Genomic DNA, 19033 nt, shown 5'->3' on the forward strand with positions numbered 1-19033 from the left:
GGGGGGGGGGGGGTCATGGTTTTGGCCCGTTGTTGCGTGGGATACTGGCTTGTCGATTAGAGTGAAGCCTGCTGCAGACTATGTTTCTGCTGACTTGGGAGCTAATGTATGGGTGAGTGGAGATGTTGGAATGCAGCGAGCGTATCACGTAAACAAATAATACTCGGAACTTTCTAGGCAGCCCTGCCTCATATGATACAGCCAGTATACGAGGGCTGACCTCCAAAAATGATCCCGAGCGTAACCATCCATCAATCTGGGTGTCTGGAAGGCCACTAACCCTACGTACATGCTCAGGCTACACCAAATGTGGCCTAGATACGGGAACTTTTCCATACCTGGTACCACTCGCCGCTGTCACCAATTCAACTGCTTTATCGATATGTGCCAGAATGGCGACGGCACCAAATTGCTTTCTGTTGAATTCAGCATGTTGTACAGAATTGAGCCTCCTAGTTTGCATGGGTTCTTTACTTGCTTCTTGCTGAATGTGAACTAAACTTAGTTTTATCAGCTTGTTTCAGTTGTCATTTACGTCAAGTGTTAAATAAGCCAGGCACTCTTCCCAAGGCAGCTCGAGATAATCTGTGATGAAATTTTGTCATCGCGCAAAGTTTTGGGTAAGGTAAGTAAGATAAACACAGAGCAGATGGCCGTGGAACGGGTACCTTGCTTCCGTTTTGTTTCATTCAGGGTGACAAGTAAATCATGCCTGCAACATTATGTCGTAGGTTTGATATGACAGACCGTCAACCAAGTTCAATGTTATTGCCGCATGACTGTGAAGTGGTTGGGTCTTGGTGCAGGGTAGGTCATGCATGCTCATACCAAATGGCATGTATGCACTGGTTGACTAGGCTACTGCGGACCTTTTTATCTTTTTGAGAGACGAACACGTGTAAATACCATGTGTTTACAGATTTTGACATGTTTAGATGATTGGATGACATTTTGCCAAGCCAACTAGATACTGCCAACTGCAGTCGAAGCTTCTATGTATGCGTTGCAGACTGTACTCAAAGTCTATTATTGCGGGGGACGCCCAAAGGCCATGCGTGCAAGGTGGTCTTATAAGAATAGCGTTAAGCTGTTGGCCCGACCTTTTTTTCCAATGGGCTCGATGGAGAAGTGGCCGACCCTTGCTTTTTTGGGTAAAAACTGCCAGCCCGATCCGCCGGGTTTGATGCCGAGTCCCATCGCTGTGACTATCTTAGATCTGAGCGCTATTCACGGCCCGCACCGACTCAAAAGTGACGTGCTTTGCTGTGACGGGGTGGATTTGACTCAGGGTTGTGGAGAGGAAATCAATCAATCTATCATGGCTCTGATTCTAAACGAATATGTGGGATTGCCCCCCGTAGCCGCAATCAGAAGATAGTGTCCATCTAAAGAACAAGTCAGGACAATTTGGTTCGGCTGAGTGGTCATCGCTGTGACATTAGATGCTGACCAAGCAGAGCTGGAAGTAATTATACATAGGGGGCTGTCTGGACTTCTCACTGCCCATCACCAATCTTACACGTATTTGATATAGAGTTCTAGCATGGTCTACTGTAGCATCAATTGGATCAAACGATGGGCGAAAAGTCGTGGGAAAACTCGGAGAAGCTAGCTGCGTTGGTTGTTTGCCTTGAACAATCATTATGTTGCACTAATCGCCGACCATCGGTGTTTAAGCTTGATTGCTATCGGTAGTTTTGGACAAGCCTCGTCGGGTGAATGTGCTTCGATCCCGACGTTGTCAGACCACAAATATTAACTGAAGGCGCCAATATTTGGAAACCCTTTGATATGGAGGTATACGGTAAATACGGCAAACCCCCACGGCTTTGCATGTGCCTGAACGCAAATCACCGCCAATTGCGACGAGGTGGCGTAGCGAAGAGGGGCTTAATCAGCTAGAAAGTGGGCCGGCCGTTTAGTGGAAGACGGCCTCTTGGTTGCTGTTAATGAGCACGTAGTGCCCCAGCAAAGGTGCTGCCCCAAGGGACATTTACCTGCATCCTAATTCAGGACTAGCTGACTTCAGGTCGGATTCAGGATGGAGCAGCTAAAGCGTTGAGGAGCTTGGACCAACGGTGTCATGATGCAGCACATGGAAGGGAAGCTAGGGAGTTGTTCAGCTGCGACGGCAGGCCCAAGATCGTCTCTGAATTCTATCTGGGACAGGGTTGAGCATCATTGTTTGCACTTCGAACCCCTCCATTGCATCGTCTGCCGCATTTGGTTATCATTTTATAATCTATCGGCGGGAGGTGAGCGCACGCGAAAACGAACCAGCTGCTGTTCATCTTGCCGAACCTTGGCGAATAGGCGTCGATTCATGCTGACGCCAGATCTTTTCGGCTGAGTTTACCGGTGATTCAGTCGCGCCTCTGAGGCAGCGATCCACAACGTCATCCAGAACCAGGCAGTTTCGATGCCACGCGTGCGCACTCATCCACGCCGCCACCATCGGCCTTCTTCTCAACGGCCTTCACACCCCTGCTTTTATTTAGACCGACTTGCTGCCATTCCGCATCAGCCCTTCGATCTGCCCAATTGATCGCTCACCAACCGACTTGCAACCAGAGCCAGCCATGGATGAGGCGGAAACGCACGCCGCCTCGGCAGACTCGATCGCAGCCGGGCACGCCGCGGCAGCGCTACATTTTGTCGGCGGGCATTTCGGCGTGTCGGCCGATTCGATATCTAGAGCCACGTCGCCCGGCCTGACGGTTTCCAAGAACTCCGAGGACAATGACAAGCGATACAGGCCCCGGACCTTTGCCTACCAACGACTCCTGCCCTACCCCGTCGAAGATGAGAGCTATCGCGATGAAGCCCTGGCAGGCATCCTCAAGAATCTCTACATGTCCATCATGGCCGAGGACTTTTCGCCTGGTGCCTTGCACTGGACCAGGGAGCTGCAGGGCTGGTTGAATCTCAAATTCGAGATGACGCGAGAGCTCCGCTCCAAACTGGTTCAGGTGTACTATCACCTGGCATTGGCGCCAGGTCTCGATACGAACACAGCAGACCGCTTCACAAAGATGCTGGTCACCCTCACAAGGTACGTTGGGTTGATCGAGATTTACTTGAGGGGATGGAGGGGGGGACAGAGACGCGGGCCCACCTTGGCCATGCTCTTTCGCAGCCGCCCCATCCCATCAGCACCTTTGGTACGCATGCATGCTAACTCAATACGTTATACCGACACAGGAGAAAGCACTACCTCAAGCCAGTAGAAGATCTCGTTCTCGATTGGCGACCCCTCTGGAAAGAGATCAAGGCGCTGGTCCTCCCGTCGGAATGCCCATCACACCAGAGCCGCCGGCGTCGATCGCAACGGCATCTACTGAGGCTCTGCCTACATTCGCAGATATACTTTGACCCGAGTTCAAGGCGCGAGATGTTGGACGAGTTTCTGCCATACTTCAGCACCTCCGACTTGACGAACGCTTACATCGTCCTCGCCCTCGTCACTACTATGCTTCCGTCAACCCCGTCGGCGTCCACCGACGAACTTTCTCAACCTTCCGAGTACTTCCCGACTTTGTTCCACATCTGGTCGCTGGTTAATAGGTCTAAAATCTTTGACCAGTGCTTCATCGATGTATTTTCACGCATGTCCCGGGACTACTTGGGGTGCAACGACGTCCCTTTCTCGGAACACGGCATCTTCACTAGAGACCAGTCAGACTATATCTTCACTGCTATCCTGCGGCTCACAGAGATTCCGGTTGGCCAGGCCAACTCTCCCTACACAACGCTAGATTACTCTTCAGGTCTGGCAGTGTATCTGGAGAAGGACAAGAAAAAGTATCCTGTGCCATATATGATTGCCCGATGGGTCGTACACTCCCTGTCGCCGCATTGCCTGGGGAAGGACAGTTCGATACTGCTGAGTCTTGAGGGTCTGATGGAGTCAATCGATACATTTTTCCACCCGTCAAATCACGGCTCTTGGGCTCAATTCCTTGGCCAGCTCACTTACTACCTCACTGACATTTTTGTCTCGAGATGGAACAGAGAGCAGAGCGGAGAGCTCAATCTCCCGGCCGATCGAAAGATCAATGACGAGCTCAAGAAGAGGTTTGTTTTGTCCCTGAGGGAGGTCACTTTCATGGGATTGTTTGCCAAGAGCTCCAAGGTCGCCAATTACTACTATTCCACGTTGCAGGGTCTTGCATATCTGCAACCCGATCTCATTCTTCCAGGTGCTCTTCAGCGCTTTTACCCTAGCTTGCAAGGGTTGGTTGAGGTGCATCGGACGACGGCAAGTCTCTGTGGCCTTCAAATGATCACCAACATAATGGCTCGTCAAAAAGGTTTCAGATGCCATCTCACCGCGTTGATGGCTCTAGCATTACCTGGCATCGACGCGAATGACCTGGGGAAAACGCAATACACACTCAATTTTTTCCAAAGTGTGGCTTACAGCATTCCCTTGGTATCTCTGATCAAAGAACACGACGATGTCCACGACACCTCACTCGCCATGCAGTTTGTACAGGGAGAGATGGATAGGATGGAGCAAGAAGGCCAAGATGTCAAGATCAACTACGACGAGGAGCTTACCGACGAGATGGAAGAAGCGATTGTGCGTTCTTCCACAGCAGGGTTTGGAGAGTTCATTATTGCATTACTTGGCAAAGTCTTTACCCTCCTTGAGAACCTCCCCGACTCCTCACACCTGCGGACTGGCTCTCCTGAGGATAATGTCATCAATACCTTGCCAGCGGCATTGACGCCGCTTTTTGCTTCTTTGTCACCAGAGCTGTTTGAGATTGCTCTGGAGAAGCTCTCAAACTTTGTTTCAACTCATGTCGTTCATCAGGCGCGTGATGCCATGGCCTGGATATGCAATGCATTGTGCAAAGTCAACCCAGAGAAGACTCTGAAGGTCTTCATTCCCATGCTCATAGCCAACATTCGCAGCGAGATCGACGACAACGGCGCGGCGTCTGATCGGAGCAGTGGCACAGACGTCTTGCCCCGAGATCGCGCCCTTGTTTGGCACGTCAGCATGCTTAGTATGTGTGTGGTTCACGTTGGCAATGAGGTGTTACGGTATCGGGCCGAGCTCCTGGGCATCGCCCAGTACATGCAGGAAAAGTGTCGCGGACTCCCGACTATTCACATCTCAAATTTTGTTCACCATCTTCTGCTAAACCTCACACATACCTACACCCTCGACAATGCCCTCTTCGAGCCGGATGTCATCGCCAAGGGCCTCGGAGTTGAACACTGGGGTCGCGTCACTGCCCCTGCAGATCTGACCATCCACTGGCATCGTCCCTCTCGGGAAGAAATTGAGTTTGCAGTTGAGTTGTTCGAGCTGCAGGCACATGCGGCATCGAAACGCTTGGAGACTTTGATGAGCGACGAATCTCCAATCGCAAGATCAGCGAAAAACAAGGAATGGAGTGACGAGGTTTCGAGGGTACTCTCGCGTATCCGCCTTGTGATATCTGGTGTGTCGGCTCTATTTGACCCTGAACGAGTTGTGAGCCACAAGGTGAACGGGCATGTACCTCAACAAGATGACAGCATGGATACAGACGGCGACACTGCTATGGATGAAGACGACGACCCTCTGGCTGAAGCAGCAGATGACGACGAGCTGAAGCGGAAATACATTTACCCCGCAGGATATCTCTTGGATCGCAGCAGTACCCTCTACGAGCATATTCATCAGCTACGGGAAGACATAGGCCGCACTCTCTCACGAACGCACCGTTTCCTGATCGCTGAACAGGAAGACGACGTCCCATGTTTCACCGCGCTCTATGCGGCGTACCGGACATGGATAACAGATGTGGGAATTGAGAGGTCTGCACATCCGCTTGAGCGTCTCCTTCGCCTCTACAAGGCTGATGTGGGTCCGTTCAAGGTGAGCGGACTGCGAAAACCCTATCCTCGTCCCCTGCTTGTCAAGCGAGCCGATGCGTACCAGCTCCAACGCGTCAAATACAACGCATCATACCGTCAAAAGGGTGAACTGGACAAGCAGCTTCTGCTAGATCTGGCAGAATCCTGTACGTCAGCCTACGCAGACGTGCGTAGGGTTGCACAAGGTTCGCAGGACTCTTCCTTGAAGGTGCTCATTGGCGGGAGGCCACTAGTGATTCCAATGCTGCTCAAGAAGCTCCGCATTGCTCTCGATGAAGTTAATCACGATCGCATCAAGGGCGCCATGTACACCTTACTCTTCACTAGCCTTCTCAAGACGCTTATGAAGGATTGGCGATTCGCCAGTGATTTTATGAGAATGTATCTGGAGACGGCGAATGTGGACAAAGCATCCATCCAGGCACTAGGGTCTACTGCGCTCTACTCCCTGATGGACTTTGGTAGGCCGCTGGAACGCTTGATACTCAAGGACGATTCCATCATTGACGGGATCAAGCCCGCCGATGACTGCTCTGCGCGGATTAAGAAGCGGCACAAATTCATCCTGGAGCGCCGTGCCAAGGTTGAAGCAAAGAAGGCGGCACTAGGCTTGGAGCTCACCGAGATGGCGCGGGTGAGCCATTGGAAAGTCGCGACGAGGTGCATCCTGTTTGCCACAAACCTGAGCAGCCGATTCGACACTATTGCACCTCCCGAGTACATTGAGCTCGTCGTCAAGGGCACCAATGATCCGCACCCGGGCCTGAGGAGCGGTTATCAGTCGGCGTTTAGTACCCTCTTCACCACGATCGACATGCGCGCTGTCTATGATCATGATTACCGCAAGTACTTGGCCGAGGAGGTCAAGGACTACCAGACAATCGAAGTTACCGTGCCTGAGAATGATCCGGAATGGACAGACCGCTTCCTCAAAGGCTTTGAGGACTACGATAATATTCCAGAATTTTATGTTGACACCGATCATCCTGGGTGGCTTGTTTGGGGGAAAAAGTTCCTGGCTATGCGATCCCGCCCAGTGCCCTTTGAGGACTATGATGACGTGGAGAAGGCCGCACGAGAGCAGATCGGCAAGTTGCTGGACAAAGACTGGTTCAAGCAGTGCTTTGAGTACATGAAGCAAGAGCCCAGGGACAGTGTTAACGATCGCTTCAGGATGCAAAACGCCATTCTACTGATTCACCTCTTCGACCTGATGAACTACAATGTCACCACGGTGAAGCTGGAAGACATTATAGATCTCGTCAAGGACGTCTATGGCGATGGCAGTGACAAACACCAGCATCGAGCAACATCCGAAATCCTCGGGGCCCTATTGTCGGGAAGTGCTGAAGACCCGATAGAGATGCGGTCCAAAATTTGGAAGTTCGCGGCTCCTTGGATGCTGAAGATTTTAGCCGAGGACCTGACGCCAGACAACTTGTCTTACTGGATGACATGTCTTCATGTCATAGCTGACTCGAAAGACCCGCGCAAGTTTCCCGAGTTCATGAAGAGTATTGGAGCCTTCAGGTTGGATATGAGCTCGAACGCGGCGTTCAAGGAATCCTCACAGTTGCAGCTGCTGGAGTTACTGATCAACAATTCAGGCTGGCATTTCCGTCACGAGAAGCCTATTCTTGAGGACTTCCTCGCTCACATTGATCACCCTTACAAGTCGGTTCGCGAGTCTATTGGCAGGGTCATCGCTACTATTTATCGCAGTCGATACCACGAGTCTTTCCCCAACGTGGATACTCTCCTACGGGAAAACAAAGCGGCTTCGTCGATAGGCATCCGCCCGTACCAGCCCAATGACGAATTCACGGCCACGATTTTAGAGGTGTTTGAGCGACTCGAAAAGTGGCGCCATGAACGTGAGCCTGGACAGCAGACCCCGTCTAGCTACACCTCGGGATCCAAGACGGTACTCGCATGGCTGGATACGATGCTCAGTTCCCACGAGTGCACTCAGCTAGTTCAGTTCTTCCCGGATCCGTTTATAAACCAACTTCTGCACATGATGGATGTCAAGGAGGATCCGGAACTCATGCGCCTGGCGTACCATGTATACCGCCATCTACCAAACATTCCATTGCGGGAGGGAGAGGATGATGCCTTCATAAAAGCCCTTATCAAGGTGGGCCGATCGGCTTCGTCGTGGCACCAGCGTCTTAGGGCATTGGTCAACATGCAGGTTGTCTACTTCAGGCGACTGTTCCTTACGGCGCCGCCCCAGCGAGCGCTTCTATTTGACGCCGTCAGCAACATGCTTGCAGATGCTCAGCTGGAGGTTCGTGATGGTGCATGCGCAACACTGGCGGGCATGATCCGTTGTTCCCCGCATGTCTACCGTGAGCCCATCATCCACAATCTCAAGGCGCGATTCGAAGAGCAGTTGAGTCAGAACCCAATGCCCAAGTCCAGGCGGGCTCTGCAGGCTTCGGGTACGTCTTCGGGCACGGAAACTCCAGTCGATGTCCAGGCTCAGATCAGGGCGCGCCATGCCGCCGTGCTAGGCCTGGGCGCGTTGATTGAGGCATTCCCCTATCTTACCCCGCCTCCCAAGTGGATGCCCGAGGTGCTGGCTCTTCTGGCGAGAAACGCGGCTAGTGACCCTGGAATTGTGGGCAAGGCCACCAAGACCATTTTGGCAGAGTTCAAGAAGACGCGACAGGATAGCTGGGGAGTTGATCAAAAGGTTAGTCTACATTTTTTATTATTATTATTGTTTGCCTTCCCCAACATTGAAGCTATCACACATGTGTCAGGATGCTAACATATATCTTCAACGTCACAGTATTTCACTTCCGAACAGCTTGAGGACTTGGAGGGTGTTCTCTGGAAGAGCTACTTTGCGTAGGGTGGGTTTGATCTGGGCATTCAACCAGATTTTAGATCCAGTCCATTGTGTATCCTTCCGTATGACTTGTAGCCGTTGGGATTCCATGGTGGAAACCGCAAATTTCTAGTCTTTGTCCTTTGTTCTCTTCTTTCTTTTTTCTGCATACGGTGCGGTGAGGATTCCTGGGGTGTGTACGGACGGACCGGATTGCATTCCCACAGCGCTAAGAGAATACGCCAGATGAATATCTACATATTTTGAACATGACTTGTACTGATTTGATGGCGACCGCAATCAACGGCGGGATGTACTTGCTTCTTCGCCAAGCATATGGTAGATTGTAAGTGCGGTGTTTGACCAGAATTTACAGTGCAGGTGCGAGGTTATGAAGCAAAGGTCATTCAGGCTGTCACAACAAGGCGAGAAATAGTGACTATATAACACCCCCATATGCACTGGCGCATGGCGCATTTTACTCTACATAATTCACAGGCGACGACGTACGAGCTCAGTCCCAATAGTAGGAATGGATGTCCAAGCCTACATAGTCGTCGACGTAGAATTTAGCCTCCTCTTGGCCAGCGGCACCGGCACAAACGGCCAGGGGCATGAAGTGCTCGGACCCATGAGGCGGGTGGCTGACGTAGGCATCGGGCCAGGTCCTCCAGGCGGCGAACTTGTCCTCCCTGGCCTGGACGTCCTTGGTGGTGGCGGCATCGGTGACGGCGGCGTTCCAGGCCTTGTGGCCGGTCCTAAATGCGTCGGACGCGATGATGCCGTCGCCCGAGAGCATGATGCGCAGGTTGTGGAAGGAGGCGAACCCGGAGCCGACGATGGCGACGGGCCCGTTGCCGGCTTCGGCCTCGCGGCGCTGCAGGTCGCCCAGGGCGCGGCCCAGGCGGAAGTGGGCGCGCGCGTCGTCGCTCCCCAGCACCGACACCTGCAGCACCGGCACGTCGGCCTCGGGCCGCGCCAGCAGCAGCGGCACGAACACGCCGTGGTCCCAGCCCCGGTCCGGCTGCAGGCGCGGCGACAGGCCGTGCTCGGCGGCCACGGCGGCCAGCCTCGCGGCGAGATCTGGCGCTCCCGCCGCCGCGTACTTGAACTCGTAGCTCTCGGGAGGGAAGCCGTAGTAGTCGTAGATGAGCGCCGGGCGCGCCGACGAGGTGATCTCCGGGAAGGAGAGCGGGGATTTCGCCACCCAGTGGGCCGTCACCAGGATTATGGCCCTCGGCCTGCGCGCGGGGTCCGGCGAGGTCAGGTTCAGGATGGAGGGGACCCGCGTGCGCAGGGAGGCCGTCATGGCGGCGGAGCTGGGGTCGTTTAGGAGCGGGAGGGGCCCGCCGCCGTGGGAGAGGGCGACGATGGCGCCTGTTGTTGCGCGGCGCGACATTGCGACTTGGTCGAGGGATGGTTGTGCTGGTGGTGTCGGTGTTGTGATGACCGCCGTTTTGAGGTTGGCAAGATAATATGCAGCAATGGAAAGGAAGAGGACACCGAGGGATGCGATCAGTTGCGTTTTTCTTGAAGGCATTGGCGGCTTCTTTTGGGGTGGACTCGATGCTGCCGCCGCGGTCACGTCCCAAGGTATATTTACAGACTAATTACAGTATAGTTGATTGGAAAGCCAGAAGCCGGTGGGATGAGATTACCTTGTTCGACATTTCACGTGATTAGAAATTAATACAAACCAAAATATTATTCAATTAATTAGACTAGTGGACCACAACGGTAGAAAACCAAACGGTGGCAAGCTAGCGTAGGTGGAGTTGAATATAAAAGGGTGAAAAATGCGATTGCAGAATGAAGCCCGAAAAACGGCATCACAGCCTCTATATGAACGGTATCGATGGTGTAGAGCCGGGTCGCCGGAAATTGATAGGGAATAAAGAAAAAGAAGGCACGTCTATCCCAATCAATCGAGGAGTGATTGGCCTAGGAAAATTCAGGACACCGCAGCAAGTCTTGGCGTGCCTGCAATAATCCGATGGCATGTCAGGAACAGTGATTTTTAGGGCCGGAGCAGATGCTGCATTGGCAGGGCAGGCCAGTTGAGAACTGATAAGAGAGATGATGCCAAGTGAAAAAAAAGCTGGGTACGTTATAGAAGGCATTGACACAATCTTCCGTTTTCTTGGCTGTTATCAAGGCGGGGTAGCCCTTGCGGCTGGGACCCAGAAGCCAAAAGATATGATCAAAGTTGGGGTTTCTGGTCTGTGCGGCCCGTCGAACGCAGCACGCCGAACTGAAAAGCTCCATTGGACTGAGGCGTGCTCCCGTAGGCACTCAAGTGCCCTGCCTACGGGAGCTGGAAGCTGGAGGTCGGTCAGTGCGGTTCCATCAACCCCGCAGAGGATTTTAGGTAGGAGCTGTGTAGGTGGTCGGGTGTCGTCCCAATTAAAAAATGTCCATTGTTCCGCGCACTTGAAAGTGAGTAAGTAAACCGATAATTACACGCCCAAGTTATAGATGGGGTGTTCAGTTCAGCGTATGTCGGATTTCAGCAAACAAATGAACCGAAATGCAATAAACAATAGCCACCAGGGATTGAACAACCAACTACAGCTATATCCGATTGAGCCGACAACTTGCCAAGCCACCACCACCTTGCCCCGTCCTTCTTCTTTTTTCTGGATTCTTTCTTGTTTTGCTGCTATGGACCAACCAACCTCGTCGCCACCCAACGTCGAGTCAAAGAGTTGCAGCAAAGCTTTTGAGCTCCTGCCAATTGCGGTTAGCGTCAGCAACAAACCATTGACGGGCCTTTTATTGTCAGCTTCCTTTGAAGAACAAGCACTCCGATCCATGCAACATGGGTACGATGCCGTCGAGCCGGATAGTAATAAGAATGTAAGCAAGCACGTAATCGGTGAAAATGCTTTGTTCTGTAGAACTACTGTTGAAGAATCTAGGCGTGAAGAAATCAGCAGGAGACGAGACACAGAGAGAAGAGGAAGAAGAAAAATGCAAAAAAAAGGCGCTACTGCTCAAATGTCGGACTAATTATCTGCAGCGATGCTTTTCCCGACAGCACAAACGACAAAGTGGCTTGCCATGTTCACCCTTAACCACGTTGGCTAAGACCCCGTTCCTAGCAGGCAACAACGAACCGGCCCAACTCTCATTCTAGCGGACATGGGGCCCCGCCAGCCGGTCAATGCTTGCCTTGGCAAACCACAATTTCAACCTTCCTTTCTCGGAGAGCCCCTTCAGCCTATGAACGGCGAGCCGTCTCTTGCCCCTGGTTTGCAGCCGCCGAAGCAGCCAATCTCAACATCCCATCCAGGCTCGGCGGACGCGTGTAACCCGTGGCCTCGGTAACGCGCAGTAGATTGTATTGCAGATGGCCTCCTCCGATGCTACTGTCGGCTCGGTGGCAAGGGTCCTTCTCCCCAGGGCCGCCGTTACCATAAAAGCATGTCTTGCCTCTCCAACGTCGCTCCATTGATCTGGGTTCCCTCTTTTCTTTTCTTCCTCACGCGCCCATTAGATTGGAGCTCGCACCGAGGAATCGTCTCAAGCCCAGCCGCAATTTGGACCTTTTTTCTATCCCACCTCCTTAGGAAGTCAACATGAAGATCCAACGCATTGGGGCTCTTGCCTCTTTCCTCGCAGCTGCTGTTGCGAAGGAGATCAAGCCCGATCTGCAGAGGGGCGCTGGTAAGTCAATGTCTTGCCCTCATGTCTTGAATGCCCGATTATTCTGTTGGGCTGTGTTCCTGACCTAGTTCTACCCCATAAATAGAGCTCTATGACAGTGGTATCATGCACGAGCACCTCATGAGCCTCAAGATGGACCACTGGGCTGCCGAAAAAGCCGCCGGTCTCATGAACTCATCCGTGTGGCCGCGCCTAAACTACACCAAGTGCATCGACGGCAAGGCCGAGGCGATCCCAGGCGATCCTCTCCACACTTTCAAGTGCAAGAACGCGGTAGGCATTCCCCCATCGCCAATGACAAGGTAAACTTTCAGGCCAGCTTGCTGACTATCAACTCGCTATTCAGGATCTCTACGACTTCTTGCCCCACTCCGCCATCGGTTCACCTATTGGCAACGCCGACGGCGAGGTTGGCAGCTCCGCTTGGGGTTGGACTGACGAGGAGTCCGGCAGAGAGTTCATCGCTGCCGGCCTCTTCCAAGGTGCCTCGTTCATCGAAATCCTCCCCACCGGCAAGATGCGCCACGTCGGCTTCCTGCCCTCCTTCGGCACCCTATCCGAGAACTCGCTCTGGAGGGAGATCAGGGGCTACAAGCACTACATGCTGATCGGATCCGAGCAGAACGGGCACGGTGTCCAGATCTTCGACATGAAGAAGCTGCTTGACATCACCGACGAACAAGCTCCCCGCCAGTTCGCCCAGTCCGAGGTCACCGGCCACTTCACCGAGCTTCCCATCGGTGCCACCCACAACGTTTTGTCCAACGAGGAGCTGGAGTATGGTGTTGCCGTCGGTGCCCGTCCCCGCACCGACGCCTGCAAGAGTGGATTGATCTTCTTCGACCTCAAGGACCCCTCCAACCCCAAGAAGCTTGGTTGCCACGCCGACGATGGTTACGTGCACGATGCTCAGTGCCTCGTCTACCGTGGCCCCGACAAGCGCTACGAGGGCAGGGACATCTGCTACGGTTACAACGAGGACACCCTCACAATCTACGATGTTACCGACAAGACCAAGACCAACATCATCTCCCGCACGGGGTACGAGGGCTCCAGCTACACCCACCAGGGCTGGGTTCTCGACAAGAACAACCAGGAGTACCTCTTGATGGACGACGAGTACGATGAGTACGATGGCATTGCAGGTCCCGGCCAGGACGGCTTTGCTGCCACGTACATTTGGGACATTAAGGATCTAGAGAACCCTAAGCAGACTGGTGTCTACAAGGCCAGCGTCGTAAGTTGACTCTTGTGTACCCTATTCAGCGCCGCACCAGGCAGTATTCATGTTAACTTTTTTTTTTTTTACTTTTCCTTTTAGCGCGGTATCGACCACAACCAGTACGTCGTCGACGGCTACTCGTACCAGTCCAACTACATCAACGGCTTCCGCGTCTACGACGTCTCTTCGATCCCGTCGGACCCCACCGGAGCTGGCGTCTGCGAGACGGCCTTCTTCGACATCTACCCCGAGGACGACTCGGCGCCCGGCGGTGGCGTCCTGCAGTTCAGCGGCAGCTGGGCCAGCTACGCCTACTTCAAGTCCGGTTACATCTTCATCAACACCATCGAGCGCGGCGCCTTCGTCGTCAAGCTGACCAAGAAGGAGCGCTGCAACAACAAGGCGACGTGCAACGCCGACAACTGCCTGCGCGCCATGCGCTCGACCTCGGTCGCCGGTCGCCTGGAGGAGAGCCAGCAGTTCTGCGGAGAGTTCACCAAGACGCACGTCTACGACGTCAGCGTCGTGCCCGAGTTTGCCTCAAAGGCCTGCGGCGAGAACGTCATCTCCAGGGTCAGCTCGGCCTGCAACTGCCTGCCCACCCCGACCCCTGCCGCCTAAGCGTGTTTGGAGTAAGGTGGTGTTGTAGACTGGATGCTAGATGTTTTGTTTGTCTATAGGGATGAGCTAAATGAATAATTCTTAATGGCCACTATTCTTTCGTCCAAAATCCGGGAAGCCGAGTAGATCTTGAGGCATGGTGATGATCAATGTAGCTTTGGTGGTGGCAAGCAGTGCTTCCGATTGGAAGGTATTTATTTTTTAATATGTGCATGCATCCCCAATTTGTTCCCGCGTTTTATCCGTCGTCCCCCCCCTAGATTTACCCGGAGGGTAATCCGCACGATTGAGATCTGCGAGCCGTTATCCAAATTGTGACATTTCCGCTCTTTCGCTTCCCATTCTTGGGTGTTTCTACCCATCCAAAGTTTGCAACAGGGAACAATGAGCCAGCAGAGACAGATCTTAGCTGGCTGGTGTATCAATTTCCCCACCCCCCGTCACCATATAGTACAAGTGTCCCATATATCATTAACATACCACGCCAACATTGTGATAAGGTTGCGATGCACCGCCTAGCCGGCCAATGTCGTCGGCGTGGGGGGTAGGGAAACGCCCATTCCGGACGAGACTGCAGCAAAAATCACACATCACATGAAGGGTCACAGAATGCCAAGCGACTATATCAGCCCGATTTTTTTTTTTTTTTTTTTTTTTTTTTTTTGCAAGTTCTAGAACATAGCGCCAAGTACTCCAGCAGTAGTTTTTGGCTAGCGAGGGACCGTTGGGAGGTGGTGATTGGCGCTTTTGCAGTCCCTTGGTGCATAACCAGTTGACGGGAAGCGTACCCCTGCAAGCCCTGGAAGGGAAGATGGGAACTAGGAGCGTCGCGATCCGGGCGGGGGGGATGGAAGCGGGCCTCGGCACAAGGGAGTAAAGCACGGAGGGGCGGTTGCGCCTTGCGGGCATGACGAAAGGGGAGGGAAGCAGGGCCAAGACTCGGTGCGGAAAATCGGTGCGTAGAACGTGTGGAATGTCGGATGGGTTATCACAGCGGAGGATGATGCAAAGGGAAATATCGTCTGGCCCGTTTGGCTTTGCAACTTTTCACCGCCCTTCGTTTCCCAGGTTGTGCGCAGGCGGCATTCGTGATTTAGTCAGCGTCCATGGTATAGGTGGCACCCGTCCAAAGAGCGGGCGAACCTGCCGTCTCTGCGATGTGCAGCCTGAGACTTTCTGCTCTTTGACGACTTTGGGGAGTACTGCCGGATTGCATCACATGGTTGCTTGCATAGGCCAACTGCATTTCCTGGTGGTTGTTCGATGGAGGAGAAATAACCAATCATGTATTTGCAGCTTCACAATTATTCAGCATTGATAGTCATCCCTTGCATCTCATGGTCGATGCAGAGCGTACTGCCAATAAAATCGCCATTAGGGCCCAATAAAGGGTGTCACATACCTTTGACGAGCCTGTCGGTGTGCTGTTTGGTATGCATCGAAAAACCATGTACATATGCATCTTATCGTGATTGCAGCATATATCATGCAAGCCAAGCAGCGCGACCAAGGAGCGCAACCGTGCAAAGAGCGGGGTTCCAATCATTCAAGAAGAAAATGATAAACCTGCTTATTGTTGTTGAAGTTTCTGATGAGCATAGAATACAAGTGTGGATGGTAGACCGTAGATTACGATGTTGTTGTGGGGGGGCATCTCTATCTCCTTGAGATGGCCGCAGAACATGGTGATTGGTGATTGGTGAGTGGTGATTGCTCGGAGAGGACGCCGCTTAGTATGTGTGCTGAATGGCATTGTCCTGGACAATACTAATGATAGACGCCATTTGTTTGCTGCCCTCCGAGCTCAGGTTTGCTTCTACAGACTACAAGTAGTATATATGTACCGATACGCTGCCCTGCCACCCGAGTCTGGCTCGGACTAGAGTTTCCACAGCACCATCTGCCCCCAAACTGAATCACATGTCAACAAAGTGTTATTTAGTATGGCGGTCACATCTCTCACAACACTGGCTGTCTTTGTTCCAGTCCTCGTGATTGGCAGCTTGGCCTGGAGGATAATCCACAGCCTTTACTTCCATCCCCTCTCCAGGTTCCACGGCCCGTGGTACGCATCGTCCTTCTCTATCGTCCATGCACTTGCTTCTACCTTGCAAATCGAACACGAATGGCTTCTTCAACTTACCAAGCGCTACGGTGGTAAGCGGCTTTCTCGTTTTTTTTTTTTTTTTTTCCTTCTCCATTCTGGCATGGAGTGCGACATTCTTGTAGTCCTAACCCAAAGCACCATGTGTTCGAACACCAGCTTCCCAACCGATTCGAATCGCTCCAAACCTACTCCTCTTCCCACAACCCTCGGCCGTCAAGGAGATCTACTGGGACCAGAGGTGCAACAACAAGGGCCTGTTCTACGGGAGCGGCGCCCTGGGACCCCCGCATCTGTTCACGACGCTGGACGGCGACCAGCACAGGGACCTGAGGAAGGCGCTCGGCGGGCCGCACTACACCATCGGGACGCTCAAGAAGCACTGGGAGCCGAGGTTCGACGACCTCATCCTGACGGCTCTCGAAAAGTGGGGCGAGCTGGCGGAGAGGGACGAGACCATACTGTTGGGTGACAAAGTCGCGTAAGTGCCCCCCCTCGTCTGCACTCGAACAATCAACTCTTTGTCAGATCTTCCAGGGCGCAAGAGCGGATTCTTGGGGCATCGTCACTGGGACGTTGGCTGACTGTCGTTTGCTTTTCTTCCGTCTCAAGTGAGTTCGCCGCCGACATCATGACCATGGTATCCTTCTCGGAGACGTGGGGCTTTGTGCGCAACGGCCGCGACGAGCGGGAGCTCCTGAAGCGTTGGCGCGCCGGCTTGCCCTACTTTGGATTCGTGAACCGGTTCCGCTGGTTCCGCGACGTGGTCATGAAGTCCTCGTGGGGCGTCTACTTCCTGCCTTCCTCGTCTGACAATACGGGAATGGGCTTCTTCATGCGCGAGGCAGACAGGCAGGTTTCCACTCGGGAGGGCAGGATGGAGAATGAACAATACTCGCAGGATTGTCCGGATTTTCTGCAACAGTAAGCTTGCAACCCCGCCCCCAATAGAACCAGAAGACCCTAGATGCAGATGTTGGATCGACTGACTCCCAAAAAAAAACCAAAAAAAAACAGCTGTCTCGAGGCCCGCATCGGGACCAACCCGCTCTCGCCAGTACAGAAGCGCGCCCACGTCACGCTCCTGTTCCAGGCCGGCGCCGACACGACGGGCACGGCGCTGGGCTGCACCTTTCGCTTCCTGGCCACGAACCCAGACATCCTCTCGCGGTGCCAGGCCGAGATCGACGCCGCCGACCAGGCCGGCAAGCTGTCCAGCCCCATCATCCAGTTCGAGGAAACGCGCGCGCACTTGCCGCTGGTGGTGGCCTGCATCAGGGAGTCTCTGCGCCTTCAGCCGCCGGCGCCGACGCTGTTCCCGCGCATCACGCCGGGCCTCGGGGGCGGTGGCGGCGGCGGCAAGAAGAGCAGCACCGACTTCAAGGTCATCGACGACGTGGTGCTGCCGGCCGGGTTCGAGATCACGACGCACCCGTACGTCGTGCAGAGGGACCCCGTCTTGTATGCGCCCGACCCCGAGGTGTTCCGCCCAGAAAGGTGGCTGGAGGCCGCGCCGGAGAAGCTGAGCGAGATGGAGGCCGGCCAGTTTACGTTTGGCGTCGGGCCGAGGGTGTGTTTGGGCAAGGACGTGGCGTACATGGAGTTGTATAAGCTGGTGCCGCAGGTGAGCTTTTTTCTTCCTCTGTCCTCTCGTCAGAATTTGCAATGCTTGACCGGTGCTCGTATCTGATTGTGCTTTGAATCTACAGGTTTTGCGCACTTTTGACATTGAACTGCAGCGCAAAGGGAGATTTGTGGTCGCCGGAGGAGTGGCGTACAACCACGACTTTGCAGTGAAGCTACATGTGCGGAAGCGGGGTGAGGTATGAGCATGTTCTTTTGCATGGAAACCGTCGGTCTACTCTCCAGATCATATAAGAGTTTGTATAGCGGCGTTGCCGGCAGCTGTAGATACTTGATGTTTCTTTTGGTGGGTTTCTTTACGTTTAATCAAGTAGGTTTTCCTCTTTCCGATTTCGTGGAACAAATACTACAGTAGCACTATCTTTAGCCTCCATCTTAGGCACATGTCTTTTCCCAAGAAGGGCATTGCGCTACGCTGAGAATATTTCAACAGCTTGACAAATGTAATCTGTGAGAGTTTGATCACTGAACAAGGGGCCTAACTACAATTTATGAAGTGTAATTATGGTTGATGAACAGATGCCCGAGTCAAAGCTGAGGGGAAAAGGGGCGTTTATGTTATCTAAACCTTGTCCCCCAGGAAACCTTGGTCCGACAAGTACCGGATCATGCAGTCAAATCCCCGGCGCTAGTTTGGTAGCTCGCAATACGAGTTCGGTCCACGTAATTGATCGCCGACACGAGTCGGTGGTAATATGTGCACTGTTGACCGACTTGTATAGCGCAGAGGATTGCGCGTCCCTTCCACTATTTAACTGCACATCCATGTGTATACTACCGTAATTCTCTAGAGAAGGAAGAACGGGGGATAACAGCACGTCATCATTTGATGATTTTGATTATGAGTTCAGAATCTATCTTGATTCAAAAAGAAACAGCATTGACGATTATAAAGGTTTTGAATTTTGCACACTATAATTCATGCCGGCAGACAATAAATGCAGGGTTCTAGCGCTGTAGCATCTACGGGCAGGCTCGTAAACACTCCCTGGGATGCTTCGCGACGACCCACAGCTACGAGAGCTGGAAAGGAGGCTGTTACTTGTGCGTTTGGCTTTGCGGACTT

General features: G+C 53.2%; 5 protein-coding genes across 5 annotated transcripts in view; 4 read left to right on the forward strand and 1 right to left on the reverse strand.

Annotated features, from left to right (window-relative positions):
- The window catches only part of PpBr36_04789 (uncharacterized protein), a gene marked incomplete at both ends in the record, with an annotated part of 1586 nt that extends 1268 nt beyond the window's left edge, over positions 1-318 (forward strand). Inside the window, one exon of the mRNA XM_029891948.1 lies at positions 298-318. Within this exon, the coding sequence (XP_029748977.1) occupies positions 298-318 (21 nt within the window). The remainder of the gene's footprint in view (positions 1-297) is intronic.
- Positions 319-2579: 2261 nt separating this feature from the next.
- On the forward strand, positions 2580-8734 carry PpBr36_04790 (uncharacterized protein; the record flags this gene model as incomplete). Its single annotated transcript, XM_029891949.1, has 3 exons — positions 2580-3052; positions 3202-8572; positions 8672-8734. 3 exons carry the CDS (start codon positions 2580-2582, stop codon positions 8732-8734), a joined length of 5907 nt encoding a protein of 1968 aa, XP_029749719.1.
- A 490-nt stretch (positions 8735-9224) lies between these two features.
- On the reverse strand, positions 9225-10250 carry PpBr36_04791 (uncharacterized protein; the record flags this gene model as incomplete). Its single annotated transcript, XM_029891950.1, has 1 exon — positions 9225-10250. One exon carries the CDS (start codon positions 10248-10250, stop codon positions 9225-9227), a length of 1026 nt encoding a protein of 341 aa, XP_029749720.1.
- A 2029-nt stretch (positions 10251-12279) lies between these two features.
- On the forward strand, positions 12280-14219 carry PpBr36_04792 (uncharacterized protein; the record flags this gene model as incomplete). The annotated part of the gene is made up of 4 exons (XM_029891951.1): positions 12280-12376; positions 12462-12649; positions 12723-13613; positions 13698-14219. Coding segments are annotated over 4 exons (1698 nt in total), but the record flags the coding sequence as incomplete, so codon positions are not given.
- A 1943-nt stretch (positions 14220-16162) lies between these two features.
- PpBr36_04793 (uncharacterized protein) lies at positions 16163-18152 on the forward strand (the record flags this gene model as incomplete). The annotated part of the gene is made up of 5 exons (XM_029891952.1): positions 16163-16376; positions 16483-16804; positions 16936-17247; positions 17341-17947; positions 18033-18152. 5 exons carry the CDS (start codon positions 16163-16165, stop codon positions 18150-18152), a joined length of 1575 nt encoding a protein of 524 aa, XP_029749718.1.
- Between the last annotated feature and the right edge of the window lie 881 nt (positions 18153-19033).

The sequence above is a fragment of the Pyricularia pennisetigena genome, chromosome 6 (genome assembly GCF_004337985.1).
Source record: "Pyricularia pennisetigena strain Br36 chromosome 6, whole genome shotgun sequence".
Taxonomy (NCBI): domain Eukaryota; kingdom Fungi; phylum Ascomycota; class Sordariomycetes; order Magnaporthales; family Pyriculariaceae; genus Pyricularia; species Pyricularia pennisetigena.